The sequence below is a fragment of the Sturnira hondurensis genome, unplaced genomic scaffold (assembly GCF_014824575.4).
Source record: "Sturnira hondurensis isolate 20B ecotype Veracruz unplaced genomic scaffold, ASM1482457v3 Scaffold0017746, whole genome shotgun sequence".
Classification (NCBI taxonomy): domain Eukaryota; kingdom Metazoa; phylum Chordata; class Mammalia; order Chiroptera; family Phyllostomidae; genus Sturnira; species Sturnira hondurensis.
In genome coordinates, this window is record NW_028090377.1 from 1607413 (window position 1) to 1633862 (window position 26450).

The 26450-nt window shown below is 43.4% G+C and overlaps 3 protein-coding genes across 8 annotated transcripts; 2 read left to right on the forward strand and 1 right to left on the reverse strand.

The window, feature by feature from the left end:
* Positions 1 to 435: 435 nt before the first annotated feature.
* On the forward strand, positions 436 to 1594 carry LOC119002651 (olfactory receptor 52M1). Its single transcript, XM_037068668.1, has one exon. It carries the CDS (start codon positions 439 to 441, stop codon positions 1390 to 1392), a length of 954 nt encoding a protein of 317 aa, XP_036924563.1. The 5' UTR covers positions 436 to 438; the 3' UTR covers positions 1393 to 1594.
* A 10707-nt stretch (positions 1595 to 12301) lies between these two features.
* On the forward strand, positions 12302 to 13303 carry LOC119002646 (olfactory receptor 52I2-like). The gene has a single exon (XM_037068656.1). It carries the CDS (start codon positions 12329 to 12331, stop codon positions 13289 to 13291), a length of 963 nt encoding a protein of 320 aa, XP_036924551.1. The 5' UTR covers positions 12302 to 12328; the 3' UTR covers positions 13292 to 13303.
* A 3566-nt stretch (positions 13304 to 16869) lies between these two features.
* TRIM68 (tripartite motif containing 68) lies at positions 16870 to 25203 on the reverse strand. Of its 6 annotated transcripts, none has more exons than XM_037068625.1 (7): positions 25113 to 25203; positions 22482 to 22616; positions 21404 to 21499; positions 20275 to 20532; positions 19902 to 19924; positions 19240 to 19340; positions 16870 to 19110 (listed from the first exon to the last, which is right to left on the reverse strand). In XM_037068625.1, the coding sequence occupies exons 2-7, from the start codon at positions 22557 to 22559 to the stop codon at positions 18560 to 18562; spliced, it is 1107 nt and encodes a 368-aa protein (XP_036924520.1). In that variant the 5' UTR covers positions 22560 to 22616; positions 25113 to 25203; the 3' UTR covers positions 16870 to 18559. The 6 variants fall into 6 exon arrangements, with proteins under 6 accessions (XP_036924520.1, XP_036924516.1, XP_036924519.1 ...); XM_037068621.1 differs by having other exon boundaries at positions 22134 to 22616; XM_037068624.1 differs by having other exon boundaries at positions 22134 to 22575; positions 25113 to 25179.
* Positions 25204 to 26450: the final 1247 nt, after the last annotated feature.

Below are 26450 nucleotides of genomic sequence, written 5' to 3' on the forward strand. Positions count from 1 at the left end.
TGTATTTCTCAGCATGAATGTGTCTCTTCGTTTAAGCAGTCCTAACTTGGAAACCTTCAGATATGATCCTGATAGACACCTCATAGTTCTCCTAAAGAGCTAAATGACTAAATAGGTACCTGTCTGCCTTAGGTAATTTCATTCATTGATGTAAGAACTTACTCCTTGAGAGCCATATTGCAAAAAAAAATGCTCAGACATTTCATTCAAATATGTATTTTGGCTTATCCTTGGTAAATTTGTGGATATTATAACAATAATAACATGATACACTGTGACATTTTGCAATTTCTTTAGAAAAAGAAGTTTATAGCATCTTATTGATGATCCTATTCTTTACTATAGGATGTAAGAATACTCTTGTCTTTTATTTTTAGGGAAAAAAAGTTCTACCGCATGTTCGAGCACAAGTGAAAAGCCATTCGTTTATGAATGACTATGCTCACTTTTCGTAATGTCTGCTCAGTGCCCAGCTCCTTCCAGCTCACTGGCATCCCAGGGCTGGAGTCCCTGCACATCTGGCTCTCCATCCCCTTTGGCTCTATGTACCTTGTGGCTGTGGTGGGGAACGTCACCATCCTGGCTGTGATAAGGGTGGAACGTAGCCTTCACCAGCCCATGTACTTCTTCCTGAGCATGTTGGCTGTCATTGATCTGGTTCTGTCCACTTCCACGATGCCCAAACTGCTGGGAATCTTCTGGTTTGGTGCTGGTGACATTGGCCTGGATGCCTGCTTGGCCCAAATGTTTCTCATCCACTGCTTTGCCACAGTTGAGTCAGGCATCTTCCTCGCCATGGCTTTTGACCGCTACGTAGCCATCTGCAACCCACTGCATCATACCACAGTGCTCCGTCCTACTATGGTGGGACGTTTGGGGCTGGCTGCCCTCCTCCGGGGTGTACTCTACATTGGGCCTCTGCCTCTGATGATCCGATTGCGGCTGCCCCTTTACAAAGCCCGTGTCATTTTGCACTCCTACTGTGAGCACATGGCTGTTGTCACCTTGGCATGTGGTGACAGCAGGGTGAATAATGTGTATGGGCTGAGCATTGGCTTTCTGGTGCTGATCCTGGACTCAATGGCAATTGCTGCTTCCTATGTGATGATTTTTAGGGCTGTAATGGGTCTGGCCACCCCTGAGGCCAGACTTAAAACCCTGGGGACCTGTGGTTCTCACATCTGTGCAATTCTGATCTTTTATGTTCCCATTGCCGTTTCCTCCCTCATTCACCGATTTGGGCACCAAGTGCCTCCTCCAATTCATACTCTGCTGGCCAACTTCTACCTCCTCATTCCTCCAATTCTCAATCCTATCGTTTATGCTGTCCGGACCAAGCAGATCCGAGAGCGTCTCCTCCAAGTCCTGAAGATAGAAACTAAGATTAGATGACTACGACTTCCTTCTCTCTCAAATAAGCATGTAGAGAATGTGCTTAAATATGGTGAGCAGTCTCCCAAATGGGAACTTCAAGGAGTCTGAGATATTAGGCCCAATGATCTTCAGTTTTAGTAATTCCAAAGGAATGATAAGGAACAATGTCCAACTCTAAATTCTAAGAGTAAAAAAAAATGTTTGTTTAATGACTATAGGATATTTGATCTGTAGAAGGTATAAATGACAGTATCAGTAACAGAAATAGCAATTATTGTTTACTCAGCAATTACAAGTCACATAATTCTTATGAATATGCTGAAGTCTTATGAGGTACATAGTATTGTTCACATTTTACACACAAGGAAATAGGACAGGGTACTCTTGCTTTATAAACTGGAACCATAGTGTTGCCTAGGTCAAGTGTTTTGATTGGAGTTTATAATATATCGTGGTGTTATATAATAATATATATAATATATTATAAAGTAATATATACAATACTTTCTACTCTGTTTTCAATATATGCTTTAATATAAATCTTAAAAAATCTTGGGTCATTTCATTAAAGTTGCCTTAGCTACAAGAAAAACATTTTCTGATTTAAGCGTTTAACAGTTGAGATGCTATGAAAACTGCTTGCACTAATAAAGTGTGGAGTGTTCTAAAAAAAGACTGACTTGTAGGCCTGGCTGGTATGGGGAATACCACTCACAAAATAGCATGTGGCCTGGAAAAAAGTTTCAGCCCAATGAAGGAAATGAGACAAAGTGACCATCTCTCAACACTGCCCTTGTTGCATTTTCTCTGCAGGCCTCTCCTGGCGAGTGGCTTAAGGCTTGTGAGGGTCCCATGGAAAGAACACCTTCCTCTTCCCACAGAAACTCTCCTTAACCCCTGAGCCCACCTGTAGGGTCCCTGATCATAATGTGCTTTTTTTGAATGGATCACAAAGTAAAACGAAGTTTTGAGGTCTGGTATTTATAGGAACATTGGCTTCACCCTGCAGATAGAAAATGGATAATATATGTAAAGCACTTAGTTCCTTAGCTGCTATGGGTTTAAAATTACTAATGTGATTCTTAACCATACCAAAAAGGCAGAAATTACTCTCCCTAAATTTAGATAATATTGATGTTCCTAGAAGTGATAAAAGATTTGCCCAAGATCATGCTTATAAGAGGTAAAAATAAAAAATTAAGCCTTTAAAAAAACTCAAGACTCAAAGCTTGTAGTCTTGTTGCAGAAAACAACTCAGCCACTTTTGGGTGTACGGAGTGGAACTTTATTTTACGCGTGTGGACCCAGAGGAGTCAGTCTCCAAATTCTGGGCCCCAATCAGTGGGGAACAATTGCTTATATAGGGGTGGGGGGTGGTCTGCCACTCTGACCATTACTTCTGGCGAGAAAGCAAGATAGGAGTTAATAGGAATTTCTTTGTTCTTCCTTCCTAGTTACTTAGTTACTTGCTCTCCCTGATCTTGTTGACTCAGCTGCCAGCCCCCGCCCTGGGTAGGCCATTAGCCATTACATTTATCTTTTTTTTAAAGCTTTTAAAAAATATTTCATCTATTTATCTTTAGAGAGTAAGGGAAGGAGTGAAGGAGAGAAATATCAATGTATGGTTGCCTTTCGTGTGCCCCCTGCTGGGAACTGGCCTGCAACCCAGGCATGTGCCCTGACCGGGAATCGAACCGCGATCATGTGGTTCGCAGGCCCGTGCTCAATCCACTGAGCTACACCAGCCAGGGCCCACTACATTTACCTTATTGATTCACCAGCTAGCTTCCCTCCTGGGCAGGCCACTACAGTCTTTCCCTGGCCATCATTTTATTTAACTGTGGAAAAACTGAATGGCCCTTCTCCCAAGGTCTGAATGGTTGTGCATTTAACATTTCCAACTAGCAAACATTAGCTGTACCTCTCTATGCCCAGCACTGAGAGTACACAGATCAAGAAAGCAGTTTCCTCTCAGCATTGCCTTCCCAGAGGGATCACAAAGGGTGGATAGAGCTGTGTTCAGTATGAGTCTTGTTACAAACTCCATAACACATTAAACTAAACAGGTGAAAAAATGTTGAGCTTAATAGGTTTCAGGTATACAATAAACTATCACTGGGCAAAGTATAAAGGGAGGTAGTCTGATGTGGACTCCATCCAGCAGGGTCCGTATGCTGTGGATGAGACGAACAAATTCACACAGACTACAGAAGTCCTGTGGAGAAAAAGGGACAGCATGGCCACTCTCTGAGAGAGAGAGAGAGAGAGAGAGAGAGAGAGCGAGAGAGAGAGCCCCAACTCCTGCCTGGACAGGCTTTTATTGCTTTTCTGGGGGCATCACCTTAAGGAAGGTCTTCATTCATCATTGCCAGGCAGTAAGGATCAAACAGTTGGTAACATTCAGAGAACTATGAGGGCTTATTCTGAGTCAGGGTCAGTTGGCTAAAGGGCTATAAAACTTTGGGAAGCAAATTCATTTCATGCTTGGACCCTTATCAGAAATTGAGTACATTCTTAGCAAAGCAGGTTTCACAGGATTTTATGCATTCTTTCTTAGGGGGAACCACCCTTTCCAGCACAAGGCCGCACGCACCTCCCTTCCGCATTGTTTCAGGCTTAAGTCAGGCAGGAGAAGTAAGGCAGCCAAGAGATTAGGAGACTTCTCACAGACAGAATGAGGACTCAGGCTACATCAAAGCTGTGGGGTGAGGTCCATCACCCCCTTTTTCTATAGCCCCCCAAGTCCTTCCCTGAGGGCCCCTTCATGACCATGCCTATTTTAGGTCATCACTCCTTTGAGGAATCCTACCTGCTATTGGCTAACCAATCATTGGCCTGGGGTCAAGGAAGGTGAAGTAAAAGGGAGCAGAGGCAGCGCCCCTACCAGGAAGATAAGCTTTGTCTCCTTAGTGGATTGTGGTCCCAAGGTCTCTTTACTCAGCCTTAACCATGGTGGGTTACAGCTTCTGAAACCAGGCAGGGTGGTTCCCAACAGTAGTCAAGTGCAAAAGAAAGACCACTACATCACAACTGCAAAAGTGACTCCTGGTTTTGCTTTGGCTGTTCCGATAACTTTTCCCACTACCGGGAGATCTAGATGTGTGATCACCTAAGGTTCCAATTCCATTCACATTTCTGATAATACCTCTAACTTCCATCTAATGACTCCATCATGGTATTTAGTTTTCCTGAACATTATGTCTAAGTTTGGAGGAGTCAAGTATTCTTCTACCTATGGATGGAAAAGAAAATAATAAGCAAAGTCCTGTTTTACTCATGCCCACCAGAGTTGGGGACCTGAGGAAGATGTTTAGAGTTAGTACCAAGTACATGCTCATTGGTTCTTATTTGTGAGAACATGGATGAATTTAGAGGACATTATTCTAAGTGAAACAGGACAGTCACAGGACAAATACTTCACGATTCCACTCACATGAGGTATCTAAAATAGTCAAACTCATAGGTGCAGAGAATGGTATAGTCGTTGCTAAGGACTGGGGTGAGGGAGAAATGGAGAATGGGTCCTGAAATGAATATGAAGTTTCAGGTATGCAAGATAAAAAAGTTTTAGAGATTTGCTATAAAACATAGTACTCATAGATAATTAATAACAAAGTATTGTGTGCTTTAAAATGTGTTAAGAGGATAGTTCTCGTGCTAAGTGTTTTTACTGTACATATACAACCCTTCTCCCACACAAAATAATACAATTTGGACATTTTGGGAGGTGATGAATATGTTTAGTATCTTGAATGTGGTGATGGTATCACACGTGTATGCATATGTCCAAAACTCACCAAAATATATACATTAAATATGTGCTAATTTCTGTATATCAATTATACCTCAATAAAGCTTAAAATATTTAGGTTTGATGGCTTAAAATGAACACTTATTATGTCAAAGTTTATGTGGTAAAAAATATGGGCATCACTGAGCTGCATGGCTCTGACTCAGGGTCCTTCCAAGGCTGCAGACAAGGTATCATCCATGGCTATAGTCACCTCAAGGCTCAACTGAGAAGTGATCTGCCTCCAAGCTCACTCACATGGCTGGGGCAGCCTCAGGTCCTCCCTGACTCTTCACAGAGACATCAGTTTCTTGGCACATGGGCATATCTGTAGCGCTTCTCACAGCGTGGAAATCTGACTTGATTCATCAATAGTGAGGGCACTGAGAGGGAGAGAAAGTGAAAGAGAGGGAGAAAAAGACAGAAATCACAGTCTTCCTGTGACCTTATGAATGCTTTGTCACATTCTGTTTGTTAGAGATAAGTCACTAGGTCCTTCCTACCCTTAAGGAGAAGTAATTACACAGGGCAGGCGTACCAGGAGGTGAGCTCACTAGGGGTCATCTGAGAGGCTGCCTAACACACCACCCTCCTTGTACCCTAAATTCTGTGATCAGATCTAGAACCAACCCGAGTTGGTAAAGACGCTCAACCAACATTAGCTAACTTCTTAGTTAACTTGTCCTACCCCTAAAAAAGTACCTTCTAATATAGAAAAAGAAAAGGGAAGTATGTGTCACAGCCTGATAAAGACTCTACTATTTGAATTATATCCAGGACAGCGTAGACAAACGTCTTCTGGGTCCTCAGTTCTAGGCTGTCAGCTTCTAATCACAGCTGAGTCTACTTTCTAGGGCTATTCCTGCTTCCCTGTCTTAAGTCCCAGAAACAGACTCTGAGAGCTTTTTTTATACAAAAAGTTTAGCATGGAATATACTAAATATACTCAGAATGAATATCCATACAGATTTTGCAGAGAGAGAAGGTGAATTACAAGGTACTTTCATCAGAATTCCCAGCTGATCAATCTTATGGGGAACTCTGGAGCTGAGCTGATCCTGAACACTTGTCCTGAGTGGTCAAGGGCAACAAGCTTTTCTACCCAGGCTCAGCCAGTCATTGGATGCAGTCATTGCATTAGGAGGCTGCCTAACTTAGGATGAGGTAGCATCCTTTGGCTGAAGGTAATTCCTGGAGAGGAATGAAGCTGTGAGCCCCCACTGGCCAACTCTCAGTGGCTGACTGAATGGGGTCTGTGTGGCAGTGCTACATGGTCTGCTACTCAGGAACATTCATAACTGATTCGTCTTCTGTGGGGAATTCTGAGGGCAAAGGAAATATGCCCTCAGACTTTTCCAGGTTGGAGAATGGACTATTTTTGTCTCATTATTGTTCCACTTATACTTCAGTTTTACTCTGAATTGAAACCAGGAGTTTGAAGCACGATCTGCACCCTATGTCCACTGCAGCACTATTCATAATAATCAAGATGTGGAAACAACCCAAATGTCCATCAGCAGGTGACTTATTATCCTGCACATAGCATCATACTTCTTGGTTAGGAAATGGAACAGATGTAATAGAAGTCATAATTTTAAAATGTAATTAACATTAAGAATAAAGACATAAGTAAAAATGGATGAGATACAAAATGTAAACAGACATTAGAACATACATTCACTTCCCAATTTGTACTGTTGCTTTTTGTTTAAACATGCAATAAATATGAGAAGCAGATAAATTTGAAAAATAAAATTAAATGCTCACTTAAATCTTGTTTGTATTTATTGGTTAGCTTTCTAGCAATAGATAGCTCAGGGAACGGTGTGTGGAGGGAGTTGGAAGTAAATATTCTCATGAGAAAAGCCAAAGGTCATATGTAATTGATGTGTCACTATCTAAATCCTGATCTCAAGAGACTTGTTAAACTGGTACAACTCTAAGGAGAATTATTCTGCTGTGTGGGAAATTCAGCTCTTTTCCATGATAAAAAGACTTGTCTTCTTTGTGAAGAAGCAACTGAAACCTTGTAGGCTGTTTTCATTAGGTGGAATTGGGACTGGTTCCTCATGGCACAAAGTGAAATTCTTCTTTGGAAGATATGGTAGGATCCTAACGAAAAGTAGTTCAATCAAAAGGGCTGTGTGATTGAAGTGGGATTGTGTATCAATACTTAGTTGCATTATGCACTTGCAACCATACCTACACATGTAAGCCTGCCATCTGCCATTATGCCTGTGTGGCATGTCTAAATAAAGCTTTGGTCTACTAAGTTGTATATTGAATCTTTCTTATTACATTCTAAAGGGTGGGAGAATCAAAGATGGGGAAAGCTCTTGATTCTATGCGGAATACCTTTTCTTTGTATCACTACTCTGTTACCTTCAGCTTCACTCTTTTGGGAATGCTTCCTCTTCCTTTTGAAAGCCTTCTGCTCTGGTATTGGGTGTGGTGAGTTTAAGGTCACACCTTGTTCATATAGGGTGTGACCTTAACGTCAGGATCCCCTCCTGTCATTAATGCCTCAGCAGAAGTCAGGTTGAATTCCAGGGAAAAGTGGCCCATCTGTCCCCACTGTCACTGTCACAGTTTAGCTGCCTCATCTCATGCTGGGGCTACTTAGATATCACCCCTCTTGCCGTCTGCATTTGATCACCCACTTTTCCTGTCAATATTCCACACTGTTGTTTATGTTGCTTTCCATTGTGGCCTGTTCTTTGAATTATCCTATAGGCAACAGGGACCAACAGGCTTTGGAGTTCAAACATTTAAGTACAGAAGTGTTGGAGACTAGTTCTTTTACTGGTTTGAAGACTGGACCTCTTAATAGCCTAGGAAGCCTAGTAAATTAAACTTCAACCAACCCCCTCCACATTTAGGAACACGATGGGTCAGGTAAAGAAAGGCATGAAGCACTCCACACCCTGGTAAAGGAACCTAAGGCCTCTCACCACTCACATCACTAGTAACTGTGCCTCTGCTGAGGACCTGGGGCACTGGGAGCATGCACCCTCATCTTCTGATGTATTGTTTCCACATATCTCTATATCCTTTGACATTAAAAAAATAAATTTCGTATCTTGTGCCTGTTGGCTTCTTTCTCTTACATTTATTTCTGCACCATGGTGATGCCCAAGCAGAAATCATGATCTTTAAAATATGAACCATGTACCTCATTTATTTTCAATCTCTTTCAAGTATCCTGTACTCTACCTTCTCTGGTTTATTTTCTGCTTGGAGAATATTTTGTTTTTTTATATCTTTGTGCTGAGGTCCTTGCCCTTCCCCCATTTTGAAAAGCTTATTCACTTTGATTCCCTTACACTTTATTTCCCTTCTTTCTTCATACAATTCTTTATAACAGAGAATCAATATTGAAATGGGGAAGCCCACCACAGGCTCTTAGGCAGAACTTTGGAACTGAACTGAAGAGTGTAGTGAACTTTGACAGAGTAAGTATGCTATCAGTGTGAAGAGTTCTGTTACAATAAAGAAACGAATTATGATATCTGGAATTTAAATCCTGACTCTGGCTTACTAGCTTCGTGACCTTCTCTGCGTTTCAGTTTCATCTATAAAATGAAAAAGTAATAATGGCAACTACTTTAGAGGGATGAGAAAATTAAATGAGATCATCTTTGAATAGCATTTAGGCAGGGTGCTCGGCACATAGCAAGCTTTCACAAATCTGACTACTCTTGGGCCTATTGTTTTCTCTTCAGGATGCACTCTATATTCTTCTCACTCTTAGGTATCCTCTGAGGACTTGAAGAAACAAAGACTCTTTATCCACTAAGCATCTGCCCCCTTCTGCAATCTGGAAAACCCCAGGGGTCAGAGCACAGAGAAAAGCCAGTCTCTGGAGGTGTTACGGTGTTTGGCTGTTGGGCAGAGGCCAAGGGAAGCTGAGGTGTCCAGGGAAAAAGCAGGATGATAGAGTCTAAAGGGGTGGCTCCCAGTGGGAGGTCTTTGAAAGAGACAGTACTCCTAACCATGACTCTGTGCTGTTCATCTTTGATCTTACACTACTTTTCCAGCTCCTCCTGAAGGGTCCTGTATAAATCTCCAGTCTTTTGAGTGAAATCCATGTGGACACATCAGAGGAAGTCGAAATAAGAAAACCCCGGAGACGTAATTGACCTGGGGATTGGGGATTGGGCTGATGGAGTCTGAAAGCCAGGGTCACCCTAGAAAGAAGGATGTAAACCCTCCATTCCATTATAAAGGTCTGGTCAGGTCTGCTGAGTACTTCTGATGCCAAGATCACCTTCTGGAAATGATGAGAGGATGGAGGAAAGGAAGAGAGCAAGGAACCCGCGACTACTTTGGTTCAAAGCTGAGAGAAAGGGGTAAGTTCAACCACAGTGTGATGGAGAGACAGAAGAAACAGAGGAGAAGGGCTTATTGGGTGCACCTTTATTTGGATGTAGAGGGGAGGCATAAGGTTATCGTAAACAAAGGCTATATAACATGAGTTATGCATGACTGCCTTTACGTTAAATTTTTTAAAATTTGGATTGTGTATTTCCCGTCCTTTTAATAGAAATGAAAAATGCTAACATATCCTGACTTTATTTCTTGAAGTTAAGTGACTTTTCTAAGCTTTTCTTTAGTGATTGGCTCTTCAGGTCTTTATGTGAATGTCACCTCAGGGTTGATGGTGGAGGCAGACTCTGGGCTGGTAATGTCTTAAGAACTCAATGTCTTAAATTCTTGACCAGAGCTTTCTGAAGACCACCTTAATAACCAGGAAGCAACTGTGTCTGTATCTCGATCTGCATAGTGGCCATGTGAGTATGTTCATGTGTCCACTTTATAAAAACATTATCAAGCTGAATGCCCAAGATTTGTGCATTTTACAGTATGGATGTTATAGTTCAATTAAAGAGGCAGAAAATTAAGGAGTAAGCAGTTAATAATAAATGTTTGGGGTAGGTTAGGTAAAATAAATAGTGAAAATAAATCACTGGATTGACAACAGGTCATTGATGGAGATCATTGTTGATCTTAGCAAGAAAATTTTCAGTAGCAATATGTTGAAAAGTGAAATTAAAAAAAAAAACAACCAAGCCAAATGTCCCATCATTTAAAAAGACTAATAAAATATATAAACAGCTAGCATTACTAATCACGAAGAAAGAGAAATAAGGAAAATAAAAACCTCAAGGGAATGAAAAATTTGACCAGCTAGATGTTGCCAGGGTGGAGAGTGGAAGGATGTGCAGTGAACAAGTAGGACCCTCAAAAGAATGGGAAATTATACAGGGCAGCCAGCCAGGAGGAGATTCTAGATCAGAGGCAATTTGGGTTAGCAGATATTCTGGTTCCTCAGGCTCTTCTTTAGCTCCTTGAGTACTGATGCTCAATACTGAGTTTGTGGCATCCAGAAAATACACAGAAATCTTATTTCTGATAACCTGGTAGCTCTTCACTTCCATTCTCTGTCAGAAAGCTTTCCCTTGTCTTCTCATGGCCTATCACTGAAGATGTCTCCCCCACCCAGTGACCATACACAGTAAGGTTCTTTTAATCTCACCTGAAGCAGAGCTTATTATTTTATTCAGTCTGATGAATTATAAGGCATTTCTTACATTTAGGGTTTGTTGTTGGTGGTGGTGGTTTGCCTGGTTTAACAAAGACCACAGCTTGCCATCATATCTCTCCCAATTTAAAGCTTCTCTGTTGTTTGGGATGTCATGGTAGCTTATCATGGAGGGAAGTTACCCATATAAGAATCATAAAAACATATTGGGGAGTTCATCTATGAGGGAGTACCCCCTAAAAGGAATTTTTAAATAAAAAGGTGTATTCTTATATGTTTAAACTTTAGTCACCTTCAAAGTACTCTCCCTTTGAAGCACCTATTGACATTTGTTTCTGCTGCTCAAAATGGTTTTGATGCCTTTTAGTGCTTCTGTTGTTTTCTGTTTCACCTCTCCCGCATTGGCAAATGTTTCCCTTTGAGGATTTTTTTTTCATCCTGGGAAACAAACAAAAAAAGTAGCTGGGGGCGAGATCAGGTGAATAGGGAAGGTGGGGCATGGAGGTCATGCCATTTTTGGTAAAAAACTGCTGAACACAGTGTGGTTCGGGCAGGTGCACTCATAAATTAGCCATCATGAAATGGGCAAAGCGTTCATTGAAAGAGTCTTCAAAAAAATTCACTGAAGCTGAATACATCCTCTTAAAACAACACCAGCTGGCACACTGATACAGATGGATTCCTAGGACACTCACCTAGTGGGGTTAGCCTGTATGACAAGGGGCCCACCCTCCAGAAGACAAGTCTCTTTTGTTTGTTTGTTTGTTTCCCCTTGTGTAAGGAACCCTACGGTTTTATTTGCAGCTGTTTAATCTATTAATTGAAACTAGCTCAACAGCCAATCCAGGCTCAAATTTTAAAAAAAAGTAGGGGTTATAAATACTTCTAGACAGTTTACTATGAAAAATTGTAATGTTGGTCTCTAATCACCTTATTTTGGTAAATCTACTAATCCCTCTCTTCAACCAGAAGGGTGCTTCATTCATCTTTTGTCTAGCACTCTACTAGGAATGCAAAATATGAAGTGTTTAATATCAGGAAGTTCATTGTGTCACTCAACAAATACTAACTATCAGGATCTGAACATACAAAGAAAAAAACTCTTTCCTCTGATTTCATTCATTCATTCACTCACTCACTCAACTGTTTGCTATAATGAGCACACACATCTTCTTTTAATGGACTTGTGCACCACAGCTATGTGTCACAGATTTGGTAAAAGGTGTAAACTGATGACCAAGACACACACGACTGAATACAATAAAGTCATAGGTAGAATATTTGAATTGTTAATTTGGGTCCCTCAGAGGCCAGCATGAAAGATTCCATGAAAGCTCAGAAAGTACCTAATTTAGCTTTGATGTGGGTTCGGGGAGGAGGCAGAGCTGAGGACACTTCCAAAGGAGCTGTTCTCAAAAGATGATCTTTGAACAATGAATAATGAGGCAAAGAATAAGGAGGAGGATGGAAGATGGAGGACAACTGTAAGATGTCAGTTTTTTGGTCCTGACCTGAAAATATCACCAGGCTCTCCTAATACTACAGCTGGGAATTAGTCTCACAGAATTACATCCTTTTCTTACATCATTTTATGCCTTAACAGGAAAGCAATCTCATCTGCGATGCTGAGGCTACCCTACAACCACACAGTGGAAACCTCTGCCACCTTCTTCCTTGTGGGTATCCCAGGTTTGCAGTCTCCACATCTCTGGCTGGCTGTCTCATTGAGTGCCATGTATACCACAGCCCTGTTAGGAAACATCCTCATAGTGATTGTAATCTTGATGGATTCCACTCTACAAGAGCCCATGTACTGCTTCCTGTGTGTTCTGGCTGCCATGGACATTGTCATGGCATCCTCTGTAGTGCCCAAGATGGTGAGTATCTTCTCCTCAGGAGGCAGCTCCATCAGCTTTAATGCTTGTTTCACTCAGATGTATTTTGTCCATGTAGCCACAGCTATGGAGACAGGGCTCCTGCTGGTCATGGCTTTTGATCGGTATGTAGCCATTTGTAAGCCCCTACACTACAAGAGGATTCTCACACCTCAAGTGATGCTGGGAATGAGTATGACCATCATGATCAGAGCTATCATATTCATGACTCCATTAAGTTGGATGGTGAGCCATTTGCCTTTCTGTGGCTCCAACATAGTTCTCCATTCCTATTGTGAGCACATGGCTGTGGCCAGGTTGGCATGTGCAGACCCCACCCCCAGTCGTCTCTACAGTTTGATTGGTTCTTTCATTATTGTGGGCTCCGATGTGGCCTTCATTGCTACTTCTTATTATCTGATTCTCCGGGCAGTCTTTGGTCTCTCCTCAAAGAATGCCCAGTTAAAAGCACTAAGCACATGTTGCTCCCACGTGGGGGTTATGGCTCTCTACTACCTACCTGGGATGGCATCCATCTATGTGGCCTGGCTAGGGCAGGACGTGGTGCCTTTGCACACCCAAGTGCTGCTAGCTGACTTCTACCTGCTCATCCCACCTGCTTTAAACCCCATTATCTATGGTCTGAGGACCACACAGATACGGAAGCGAATATGGAGCTTGCTGATGCACTCTCTTACTGGCCTACTTTAAATATGTCTTAGATCTGTGGAGCGGTTTTGGTTCACCTGGTGCCAGTTGTTCTAAGATAAAGCTGTAAAGGATATCCTTGCATAGCTTCAATTTCTAGCAAGAATGTGTATAAAAATGGGTAATTTTCTGACATTTTAAAAATGATTTTAATCAACTAGTATCTGAATTAAAGTTTGAGCATATAGATTTGGGGCTTTTCTTTCCTTAGCTTCCGACCCATATTTCCAACTTAATATCCTACCAGTCCCTCTGCAAAAGAAACCGTTTGGCCTGCCCACACCTGGCCGATTTTATGAGAATTGTTCATTTCCTCATGTGATTATATGGAAGCAGTTATTAATATATGACTTCTAGCCCATTGATGACTCTGTTCAACTTGGGTCACGTGCTCACACTTGAACCAGAGTCCTTCTCCAGTCAAATGAATTCATTTATCTGAGATGTAAGTTTTGGATCACTGATGGTGGCCATTTCATAACACATGAACTTGGGAATGGATTAATCTTCCTAATTTATTCCATAGGAAGAGAAGATTAGTAAAATGGGATGAAGGGACCAAGTCTCTGGTTCTCTGTTTCCAATTCATTTTGGGTACTTTGACATGCCCCTATCATTAAGTTCGGTAAGATACCTCTATATCCTTTTACTGTGTTCCCTATTGTTAAGCTAGTTGGAATGTGTACTAATCACCAGCTTTTTGTTTTTAACCAAGAGGCCAGGGCAATGTGAGTTCTCTTTTGGACACCTTTCGCTTTTCTTCCTAGTCCTTTTACTTAACTATAAGACATGAAGTAGAGGAATCAAATATAACATAGATATTTTTTCTTTTGAACACCTCTAAGAAGTTGTGCGCAGGGATGAAAAGGGTAACAGAGGACAATATTGTTAATGAAGCTGAAGTATCACCAGATTCTTGTTTTTCTTATTTTTCCTCCTTTCAGAAAGTCTTAATTATCAGTATATACTAAAATAAAAAGATTTCATATGTAAGAGATACATATATTTGACTCTGGTACATTCGAAAAATCTTAATAAGTGATAATTATCCTAATAGTATTGATAACAAGTTATTGTATCTGAGCTATAATGTCCCCTCTCTACTGATGGAAGAAACAATAATAATTTATAGAGGGTATGGAAAACCAAGTAAAATAAGGAAAGCACATAATGTAAGATCAACATGTGGTATATACTTAAAGAATAAACTCGATAGATTTCTCTTTAAAACAATTTTTATTTATTGACTTTAGAGAGAGAAGAGAGGGAGGAAGTGGGGAGGGAGAGGGAGAAAGGGGGAGGCAGAAAGGGAGAGGGAGAGAATATCACTTTGTTGTTCCACTTATTTATGCATTCATTTGGTTGTTTCTTATAATTTTGTATGTGCCCTGACTGGGGATTGAACCCACAATCTTGGCATATTGGAATAATGCTCTAACCAAGAGAGCTAGCTGGCTGTGGCTACACAATTGATTTCTAATTCCATAATTTAGGAGGTAGTTTCAGGCACTATTAGAACTAGTCCTGTAATTATCATTCATGGGATAATTCTTCCAAACAGATCTGCTGCATCCATAGCTTTTGCTAACACTGGACTTGTTTATGTACTAGAATACATTCTGTTTCTGAATACCAGTGGGGCAGAAGTCAGCCTCTAAAAATCTGATAATGCACTGAGTGTCCACAGTAGTAAAAAGAAATTATCTTGCAACCCCGTAACATAAAAACAAATCAAGGTGGTTTGATGAGGTGGTTAAGCGTATTTGATAAGATTTCTCTTTTGAAAAGTCACACTACTCTTTCTTAATAAGCAAAACTAAGAACTGACCATATTTGATGGAAAGCAACAAAGGCGTAGTCCAACTTGCATCCAAACCAGAAACTTCTTCACAGCATTTTCATTAGAAGCCTGCCTTGCCAGCTTTGTTTTGTTCACGTTAGTATTCCCTGAAACTAGCTGGGACCCACTCTTCGTACTCAAATATTTAGTTCCCTTCCAGGCCAACCTCAAACAGAAAGTCGTTTTTCCCCCAATACATTCAGATACAACCCCTGCCCCACCACACGAAGCAACGTGTGCTCTCATTCAACGAGAGCCTGTGGTCCGCAGTAGGCACTCAGTGTTTGCTTCTAAGACATTAGGATCAATTCTGCTTGAAAAAAAGGCAGACGAAATTTTCTATGGGTGAAACCAAGGATTGCCTTCCATCTCTTCCTTTTGCAGGACTCAAGCATTTCACCTTTAGTAACCTACCCCTCAAGGCTCAGGCACTGCACCCCTGATTTCTCTGCTAGTGAAACAGAAATATGCAAAGCTTGTTCCTGACTCCTTCCTTGTAGTGAATAATCACATCAAGCTGGAGGTGCCCTGGTGGTCATTTCCGGAAGTGTATAGGGACCCTATCCTCCACCCTACCTGTCCCTTCCCCATGCAGTGGTCCATATGGATAGTCATCCAACAAATTAGTTTTTGAACAAGACTATAATTATTATCTAGCTTTTCACGCTCCTTTAAGGCAAGAAGAGCTTATTTTTGTTTTGATTCTAGGAATGAGGTAGAAAATTCCTTCACTCATTTACCAAGGTGTGCACACACAAATGCACAGTGCTAGACTCAGGTACAATGGCGAACCAGATGAATAAGGTCTTGTCTTCATGGGGTTCTTATAAGTATATATAAGTACCCTAAAAAGGGTTTTCATGTACTTAAGAACTTTAACCTTCTTGCCTGGTCTTAAAAATCAGAAAATATGGAATAAACAATGTGATATCATTTCACTTTGTAATTCTTCTAACAAGCTATATAGTTTCCAAATCTGCATAAAAATGGGACCCTCCCCCCAACAACCAAAGCCCCTAAATAGTACATTATAGATGAAGTCATTCCACTCCTTAATTCATTCCAGGTTTGAAGGAATTTATCACCTAATAATCTTTTCTCTGAACCTTCCAAGGATTATCCTAGGAAAACCACAGAAAAGAACAATATTGATTTGTCCCAAGCCTCTTCTGCCAGCTGTCTAAAGATAGATAATGGGAAACACTTCCTAAAGAATCTATTTCTCAAGTTCATACACAATTCCCCAGGCACTCTACCCTCCACATGGCTTGTTGGCTACCTGCCTCTTACCCACCTGGACCACTTTGTGTGTTCCTCCCACTCAGAGGCAGTCTCTCTCCTGTGGGTCAACTTAGCCCTTTGCCGAGACCAGGCCTGTGACTTACTAGTCCGTTACCCTTCTACTGCTAATGTGTAAGAAGCGTCTTGGAAGCATGGTAGTGGAATGAGTTTATTTTTCCGTTTTGGCCTGTTTTACCTCAATTTTTTTAAAATTTTCACCTGAGGATATGTTTAGAGAGAGGGAGGGGGTGGGGAGAGAAAGAGAGAAACATGGATTGCTTGCCTCCCATATACAACCCAAACGGGAATCAAACCCACAACCTAGGATGTGCCCTAACTGGGAATTGAACCGGCAATATTTTGGTGGTGTATGGGACGCTCCAACCAACTGAGTACCCAGCCAGGGCTCCTCCTTTACATGTCAATGACCAATACAATGAAACTGAAAAGGCAATTTTTGCTATTATTTATTGTAGGAATTACGTTGCTTCCATCCACACATCACCCAGTATCTCGTTGCTGCTCAATCCTACCCAGTCACTAACTTCTTGTCCAAACTACATCAGAGGTGGTGTCCAACAGTCACTGTGACAATATGTGAGGCACGTAATCTCACAACAGGCAAAGCCATCAACTCTCACATGCTGGCCTTGCACTTTGTTTCCAGACAGTTATTCCCACATCAAACTCTTAAGGCCTGCAGTGAATTATTTTTGCCACACACAGCATCACTTTTAGGTCAACAGCACATATATATGGTCTTAATTTCTCCTTCATTATAACGTATGGTTCCACAACTGGCTTCTTGTGCCTAGTCCTGTTCTTTTCTCTGCCCTTCCTTTCCCCATAGCTTTAGAGAGGACAAAGGCAGGGAGAATGTTAGGTAGTTACCAGAACCATGTGGATTCCCTTGGTGACACCAAGAGCCAAACTTTGGCTTAAATAGTTTGTGGGTGAGTAAACCTTCCCTCCTGGGTATTTTTTTCTTTTAAAAATCATCTCCACTACCCTACAGTCACGGTCTCAACTCTAATGCAAAGATAAATATACAAGAAAATAGATTCACAATATATTACTGGGACTCAGAGTATGCCCCTGGCATGGCCACATTCTGTCTAAAGGGCCCTCAGCTGTCAGGACAGGCCCTGAGACACACGGGCCCTGCTGGAAGATGCTGGCTGAGGAGGAGAGATGGGAAGGCTACACAGGCAACAACCACGGCGTGCCTTCCTCTGTCCCTGAGCAAGGAACACAAGTTTGGGATGGATCTGAGATCCTTACAACAATCCTGTGAGGTAGAGTATGCAGCCCCTCTACCCATTTCTCCATGGAGAACAAGTGGGAAGTTTCAGATCCAATGTAATGAATGAGATGCAGACATGTGACCTGAGAAGTGAGTCTGTCAATGTTTTTCATTTAAATGTGAGAAACACTTTATAATCTTTACAACCTTCTTTCAATAGCTTTGTGAGAAAAAACTTACTCTATTAAGGCCATTTGTTTTCTAACCCATAAAGTGAAGATTAAAACAAGGCTCACAGGCTTTCTGATCCTGTCACTCAAGAGAGAAGGGGCAGGACCAGGACATAGCCCTCCTCAGTGTCTGGCACACAGCGGTGTGTCCAGCTCATGCTCAGAGGGGGATGACCACTGGGGCAGTCTGGGCAATCTGCACGGTGTTTCTATGGTTCACAGGTCAGAGAGCTGGGGTCAAACACTTGCTCATTTGCAGCAAACCTCAGGTGAGGTCTCCTCCGACAGGCTTTAGCATGGCTGCCAGGTCTGGATATGAGCAGTATTCTGACTTGTTGGTAAACCCTATCCAACAGGTTTCCAGAAGGTTGGGTCTACTTCATTGTCCTTACTGACTTAATTATGGCAACAACAGGGACTAAAAAACAGGGGCCAGCGCTACGGAAAGGAGAAGTCATCATTGTTAGAGCCACTCTGACCCTACTCTGATCCTCACCATTGGCCCTGTCATGCTTCCCTCACAGGGGACAATGCTCATTTGACAAAGCCTCACCTCTTTCACATGAGTGGTTTAGCGAGAAACTCTAGCCCAGGAACAGCAGGCCCAGGGCAAGGCCCTCCAAGACCCCTGTGGCCCAGGTGAAATTCTGAGGCCTCTGGCTGGGACGGTGGCTCTCTTAGTCCTCCCTGTCCAGGGAGCAGATGGCCAGAGGAGCGGTGTTGTTGGCACCAATGCTGTAGCAAGGACTGAAATAGGGCAGAAGGCGTCCAGGGAAGGGATAGTGGGGAAAAGTAAAAATGTGGGAGCTGTTGTCAGTCACGTTGTAGAAAGAGATATCATGGGCCTCATAATCCAGGAAAACACCCACCCGTCGGGGAGGGACTGGCAAGGACAGGAGCGGGTATTCGTCAGTGCCCGCCCGGTACTCATTGCCCTTCCTCAGCCTTATCACCCAGAATCCATAGTGGGGGGACAAATAGACGACCTCTTTCCGGTCCACATCTTCCTTACATACTCCCAGGCCCCATTCAGACCTGTCTCCCACCTCTACCTCCCAGTAGTGCTGGCCTGAGGAGATGCACTGGCTGCCCAGTACGATATTATAGCGGTAGAATCTCTCAGGATTGTCGGGCAGTTTCTGCTTGGTGTCTCCATAGCGCACGCGTTTCCTGTCCTCAGACACGATGAGGCGCGAATAGGCAGTGTCTGGATCAAGGCGCACATCAGCTAGGGAAAAAGATCCTGGTTGGTGACACTGGTACAGAGTGAGGGGGCACCCAGAGGGCACTGAACCAGTTTATTTCTGTGGGAAGGGTTCCCGCACTGCCCATCACAGCTTCCACTAGTATTCATTACCTGCGTACGTCTTCAGCATCTCTCTTAGGCCTGGCACACAGCAAACTGTTTTCAGCTCCAGGGAGACTGGTTCTGGCCGCTGCAGGTTCCAAGAGTTGCTCCTAGTGGAGGAGAGTTAAGCCTTGGGACAAGAAGTCTTGGTTCTGCCATAGGGACCTCCCCTTAGTACACAGAAGAGGGGCTTGGCAGGGAGGTATCCCTCTCCTGCATCACCAGGCTAGGCAGAGATGTGATGCTATTTCAACTGAGATGAACCGTTTGTGGCACAGGGAGAACATCTGTGTCCCAGTGCTGTGAGTGGGGTTAGATGTGCACCTGATGTGGGGAGAGGAACAGGTGTGCCAGCGGAGAAAAGCTATACTGAAGAGCTTAGAACACTAATGGTTGCACCTGCAGGGTTTTTCACTCCTTGGGAGATCTACTGGAAAACATATAACTTCTCTGAAATTCTTACTGGCAATACTTGAAATGAATCTTTCCCAACGCAAAGAAGAAAAATGAAAGATGACCAAAGCTTCTTTGGCCAATGTAAGGGAAGAGGAGGAACATTACGGAGCAGCCCCTGCTTTTCTGCAGGGCTAAGTCTCTGTTACTTCTCCACTTCTGGCCAGGCCCCACTATCCCTCCCAGGTTTGCCTAGGGACCCGAGGATGGGGACATACCTGTTTAAGACTTCCTGAATACCCTGGAAGGAGAAAAAAATGAAGCACATGAGTATGTGCTGTTCTTGGGAGGGATCAGATGGACGATGAGCTCTGGAAGGGGGTTTCTCTAAAGTGGTGAACGAGGCTGGAGAGAAGGTATGCAAAGGTGGAGGATGGAATTCTACGGGAAGGGAGCAGAGCAGGCTGAGCTGCACTGGCCAACTCCAGGCTCCATGTCAACTCTCTGGCTAAAAGGGAAGGGCTGGTCTGATGCCAGAGCTACCTGGACACTGCCCCCCCCATGTGCCTCCAATGGGCCGAGTTGGACAACCAACCGAAGGTAGAAGAGCATTAGTGAGAATGGGGGTGGGTGGTCACGAGAGCCACCCACCTGTAGCATCCACCGGACAGGCCTCTGAGATCTCTCTTCCAGCTCCGCAATCAGCCTGCACAGGACCCGGCTCTGCTGGATGAGTGCGTCGTGATTCGACTCTAGTTTCTGTCTGGTCTCCCGTTCCTCCTGCTCCAGGCTGGCTACAGCTGCGGCTGCTTCTACGTCCAGCTGCCGACCTGGTGGTTTTTTCTTTAGTAATCGCTGATACTTCTCAAACTCCCACATGATACTCTGCTTTCGGGTTTCTATCTGCATCTGCATAGCCAAGATCAGAAGCACTGATATTGTTCATGTAAGAGCCACCTGGGCTGGAGGACACCTGGTTGTGCACGTGCACATGCGCACGCGCGCGCACACACACACACTGGAATGTTTTGGTACCAACTGTGTGCCAGATACTACAGAGGCCAAGACAAAGGACACTATTTTTCCTGCCTTTCTGTTCCCACATGCTGTGTGTGCTCCTGGGCCTCTATTCCTTATTCTTATCGACTCCAGTAGTGCCCACGACATTATCTTGGTACTGTATGCTCTACTTTCTATTTTTGAATAATATATCCTATTCTCAAAATAACAGTGTAATCAGAACATTACACTTAAGCCTTTAAGGCACTGTGACAGCTACAGTGTTAGACGCATTTGCTTCTTTCTGGTATTATATCAGTTCAATACGATGTTTTTGACTGGTTCAGGATATCTTCTGTTGATCTAAAGTTCTGATAGTTTGGTAGTTATGGTCCTCAAATTTATTTCAGAGGGGATTTTCCAGGATTTTAATAACTTAACTTTTAGTAAGTATGCTCTACCTGGGGAAAGTGAAACGAAATATGTTTTACTAAGCATTACACAAGTTGTACCACCATGAACTGACACATAAGTGAGGTGTGTATAAGGACATATGAGGACATTAGGCCAGAGGTTACCCCTACATCTCAAACAAGAATCTGGGATGAGAAGTACATGGCCTGCCTATGGCTGCACACATGGTAGAGAAAGCTGGTATGAACATTCCTGGCTCTCTGACCTCAAACTCCACATTCTGCTTCACCGAGATAAGGGAGCTACCATGAGCCAGCCCCAGAACAACAATGGGACCACCCAAACTCCTTCCCAGGTGGCAACCTGCCTTCCAGGTGGCAGTTCGTTTCCTCTCACCAACTTCCAGCTTCCAGGCCTCTTCTTGCTCTTTCCTCAGATGTTCCAGAGCCTCGTGGAGTTTCCACTGGAAGAGATTAAAACCTCATGAAGTCACCCCGGGCAGCTGGGTTGCTAATGAGGCTCCCTAACATTGGTAGGTAATGGGAAAAGAAGTGTCCCTCAGGGGATGAGCTGGAACGAATGCCAGGAGAAAGGGGATGCCAAAGAGGGAGTGGATTCCTGCCCACATGACATTCAAAGGAGCTTCTGATTTGAGAATCACTTCAACTCCTGGAGTCTCTAAGTTTCTGTAGAAGAAAAGGACTGTTTCCAAGCTTGCCAGATAACCACCTTACCTCCATACCTCTTTTTACCCTTAACTGCCAAGTTACCCTATGGCCTCCTAAAGCCTTCGTATACCAAGAACCCCAGGTAGACCAGACTGGTCTTCAAATTCCCAGTAAGGAAGCACCTTTGGGTAAGGCATTAACCCACTTAGGAACCGAGGATGGGGTTGAAAGTGGGAGGGAAGGAGGTCAAAGATCATAAATGGAAGGAGAGATGTGGCTCACTGTATCAGATCCCAAGATTCTATGGGCACGAGGAACAAAGGAATCAGTTTTCATTTTATCTCTAGGGCCTCTGATCAAGTCCTTAATTTAGAGATAGCCAAGTGAGGAGCAGGGGAGAGATTGGGGTAGCTAGCCTCTGTCTCCCACCTTATACTCCCAGGCGACATCCTCCATGGGCACAACACTGTGGGCCTCATGCTCAGGGGACTGGCTGCAGGTCTCACACGTGATCAGGCCATCCTCTTTGCAGAACATCTTTAGGGGCTCTCCGTGGAGATCACACACATCACCCTTCAGCCCCATTCCTGGGTGCAGCCCTAGCAGATGGACTTTTTCTACCACACTGGCCAGCTGCCAATTGGGCCTCAGGTTCCGGGGCTGGACAGGAGCCCGGCAGAGAGGACATGTGTAACCCCAGCTCTGGGATTCCCCTGGAACCTCCCAGAGTCCAGAGAGACAACTGTGGCAGAAGCTGTGGCCACAGTCAATGCTCACAGGATCCTTCAGGTAGGTCATGCATATGGGACAGGCCACTTCTTCCACCACGGCTTCTACCAACGCTGCAGGATCCATGGTTCCTTTTCACAGCCTGCTCAGAACATGAACAAAACCAGGCAGAGGTAATAAAGGCTGAGAAGAGAAGAAAAACAAATGAGGGGAAAAGGTAACAGAGGAGCAGAGGGATCAGTAAAAGGGGAAATTAATGAGTGGAAAAAACAAGTTTCTCCTTTTAATCCTTCATTGACCATGTTTAATAAGCACTGGACATCCCTACTGAGGTTCTGTCTGGGTCACATTACTCACACCACAGAGGGACATTTGGGGATGCCAAAGCAAGTTGGAAGTTCTGTTTTTATTCATTTGGTCACCTCTGACTCTCCTCTGGGTTTGCCCACTTCACCTCAATCATGCTCTCCAAATCAGCATTATTTCTCTTGAACTTGGATAAGGTCACACAAAATGTGGTGTTTCAATATCTAAACTAAGGCCAGAAATACCCCAGTTTCAGTCTGTGGTACATTTACATGTATACTTATACTCAAGAGGCAAAAAGGTAATATGCCAGAAACCCATTGCCCATCTGCTTAACTGGTTTTCTTGCATTGCTCACTAAAGTGTGAAGTAGAAGAGAACAAGCAACCCTTTCCTCACACCCTGTAAAGCCCTGCTCCTTATCCAGCACCAGCTTTCATTGAGACACTAACACTCTCAGCCTTCAGTGATATGTTGGAAGCAGAGATGAAACACCACCTGGCAGATAAAAACAAAGGTCATCTGATGTTAATCAAACCTATAGGATGAAGTCACTACCTCAGCAAGAAACCTGAGATTTCTCCAGGGCCACATGTGTGTTTGGAACTTACAACGGCAGGCTCTTGGCACAGTGGCAATGTTTACTTGTTTGCTTTGCAAGTGTGTGTTGGTAGCGGGAGTCTGTAAACAGAAGAGGCATCTTGGACTTAGTGCTATATCCACAGCACCTAAACACTGCCTGAAATGTAGTTATTGCTGAAGAAGTATTCCTCAAATAAATAAGTCATTTAGACATAAAAGTAGTTCCTAAACTCAAAATGCTTTTATAATTGGTTAAGATAACTGAGAACATATATTAATCACACCAAGTACCCCTTGAACACTTATACTACATACCAGACACTATTTTCACAGCCTTAAGTAGAAACCATTATTCTACTGTTCTCCTTTTACAGATGCTTAGTCCTGGGCCATACCATTCTATCTTGGGCAAATTACTAACCTCTCCAGCTTCCACTTATAATAAAAATTCAAGAGAGAGAGAAACTACTGTGATTTCAGGTATTCCAGTGTAAGTGTTCCTAGCGGAAATGAAGCAGCAAGTAGATTTTGCAGGACTCTGTTAAAGGCTAGCAAGAGGCCCACCTTGTCTCCTGCTTTCCCCTGTTCCCACTATCATTACCGAACTGCGGGACCCAGTATCCTAAAACTTAGCTTTATGAAATCACTAACTGACTGAAGAGCCTATCATGGCTCCTGAGCATCCAGTTCAATAGGAAGCTCTTGCTCTTCATCTTTGAAACTGTGTGTGTCCAGTTAAGCAGAGAGAGAAACTTCCACACTTCCCTGGAAACCCCACACCTGTTTATTCTATACCGCCTGGGTTCCTGCTGTTCTCCCAGCTTGAAATGACTTCTCCATGATGCCACTGTTAACATCATCTGACATGTATGCATTTATTTATTGTCTTATTTCTCACACTAGAAGTTTCATGAGAATAGTGACATCAGCAATTTTGTTCACTACTATATCTCCAAGTCCAAGAACAGTGCCTCCAATATTTTTGAATATGAGAATTAAATGTAACTGTTGAGGTCCAGCTGATTGTAGGTTGCAGGTGGAAGAAGTGTCAACATCCTCATGTTTATACAGAGCTACCACCTAAAGCTGACAGGATACAGGTTGAAATCTTTGATTGAAAGCTACAAAGATCAACCAAAGAATAAAAACGGAAATCGAAAACTGGTGGGAGTAGGGAAGTGAGATAAAGAAATCTCAAAATAATAAATCGAGAAATGCGGTGTAAGCACATTATTCAGATTAAGTAGGGCGATAAAAAGATCTGAACATGAAAATTTTAAAAGCGGTGACCTCCGCAAAACAGATTTAGGGGTGGGTAGGTATTGGTCTTAGACAAAAAACCTGTTTCATGGTGTTCTTTATTATACATAAACTACTTCGACAAAACTTTAATTAGTAAACGTTTAATTGCTCCCAAATAGCCTTTCGCAGGGTGGGGAGTGAGTCGAGGAAGGACATTTATTTGGAGGGGCGGAGCTTGTTAAAGACTCGCGAGGAGGGACCCGAGTGGGGAGAGTGGCAGTGGAAGCAGTGATCTCTGAGTTTGGGAGCAGAGGGGGATGGTAAGCCTCTGGCCACTGGGCGCGAGGCAGGGCCCCAGGACAGCGGGCGGGTGGGCGGCAGGGACGACTCGGCAGGACCTTTGACTTCCAAAAAGGCACGGTGGTCTACCCACCTCCCTCCTTAGCCCGGACTAGTGCCCACAGGCGAAAGCCGAGAGTTTAGGTACTAGGGTTCTACTGCTAAGTGTTCAAAAAAGTCAGAAGCGGCTATTCTTACCACAGCACTTACCGCCGGCCCCGCCGGAGAAGGTCCCAGCAGCAGCCCACTCCTCAGCCTCCAGCAGGGCTCTCAGGCCCCGCCCACAGGGCTAAAGCCAATGAGCGGCGGGCAGGGTTCTGCGCATCTGTGGCATCTTCATGGGAACAGCCAATTACAGACAGGGATGAGGAAAACCCTAGCCAATTGGAGGAGGAAACGGACTTGCTCACCTCTAGGCTTCCCGGTTTTTTTTTTTCCCTTCGTTATCTCGATTTTTCTGGCCCTTTTTGCAACTTAGAGTCCCTCATAGCTGTATAAGGGCCGAAGAATCAATTCCCAGACGGGGCAAAGGGTGGGGCTTCCGGGTGAGACAGCTCAGGTTCTGTTTTAGTGGAGGTCCAGCTGGCTGTGGGTCCAAGGAACCATTTACGTTTCATGCTTCCGCCCTGGCCGACCCGTGGCTCTCCTGAGCGACCCTGTTCCTTCCGGGTGAGGGCGCTTGATGTTCATTTGCCAGATTCTCTTGTTGAACTCACCAGCGTGTGAGATCAGCCGTATCTGGTTCAGTGACCAAGTTTAGCGCAGAGCTGGGCTTTCCAGTTTCCAGCAAGGTGAGGGTTCTAGGGAAAAAACCTCCTTGTGTATTTCAGAGGCACAGTCTCATCACTATTTCCACAACCTACTTTAAAGTTAGAAGCGGATACTGGGAGCTGGTGGAGTGAAACTGGGATAAAACTCTAGGCACAAACTGACATTTAAAAAAATTAAAAAAAATGTTCTTAAACAGCGCGTACTTCTTCCTCCGCCAAACACAGATAAACACATACTGCTACTTAAAAGTTGTGCTTTGGGTTTTTCTTGGACTCCTTGTAACTTCTTTTCCTGATATTTAGGTGTTTACTGAATAAACAAATGAAGGCACATCCTGTTCACGTGGAAAATAACAACTCTTCAGTCAAAGCTCACTTCCATTGTTTGGATTTAAACTCTTTGTGTCTTCAGGCCAATATCAGGGCCCAAGATACAGTTGAAATTCTGAGGAGTTAGGCCCAGAAAATTCCTGAAGCAATTGGGGCCATGATCAAAAACGATGTAACTGAGGCCTGAGCTGGACCCTTTGTCTCACCTGATCTGGAGAAATGGCTGCCTTGAGAGAACAGTGAGTGAAATTGAAACGAGTAACTTTAAACATTTATTAAGCATCAACTTTTTGCAACATTTTGTGCTGGATGCCGGGATTGTAACTATGGGTCACACAGTCTCTGCTCCTAAGGAGCTCAAGAGCAAGTTTGTTGTATTTCTCTGGAAATTCTGTAAAGTTAAAACAGTTACTGTGGAGATCTTTTTAATTTGTAGTGGGAAATTATC

What these genes read in the sequence shown, in the direction of transcription:
- LOC119002651 (XM_037068668.1), top strand. Translation starts at nt 439, where the DNA reads ATGCTCACTTTTCGTAATGTCTGCTCAGTGCCCAGCTCCTTCCAGCTC.
- LOC119002646 (XM_037068656.1), top strand. Translation starts at nt 12,329, where the DNA reads ATGCTGAGGCTACCCTACAACCACACAGTGGAAACCTCTGCCACCTTC.
- TRIM68 (XM_037068621.1), bottom strand. Translation starts at nt 22,559, where the DNA reads ATGGATCCTGCAGCGTTGGTAGAAGCCGTGGTGGAAGAAGTGGCCTGT. An exon ending in ATGTCGCCTGGGAGTATAAG is followed by an intron (nt 21,500 to 22,133) that starts GTGGGAGACAGA and finishes AATCTCTTCCAG; the next exon opens with TGGAAACTCCACGAGGCTCT. An exon ending in CTGTCCGGTGGATGCTACAG is followed by an intron (nt 19,925 to 20,274) that starts GTGGGTGGCTCT and finishes TTCTCCTTCCAG; the next exon opens with GGTATTCAGGAAGTCTTAAA.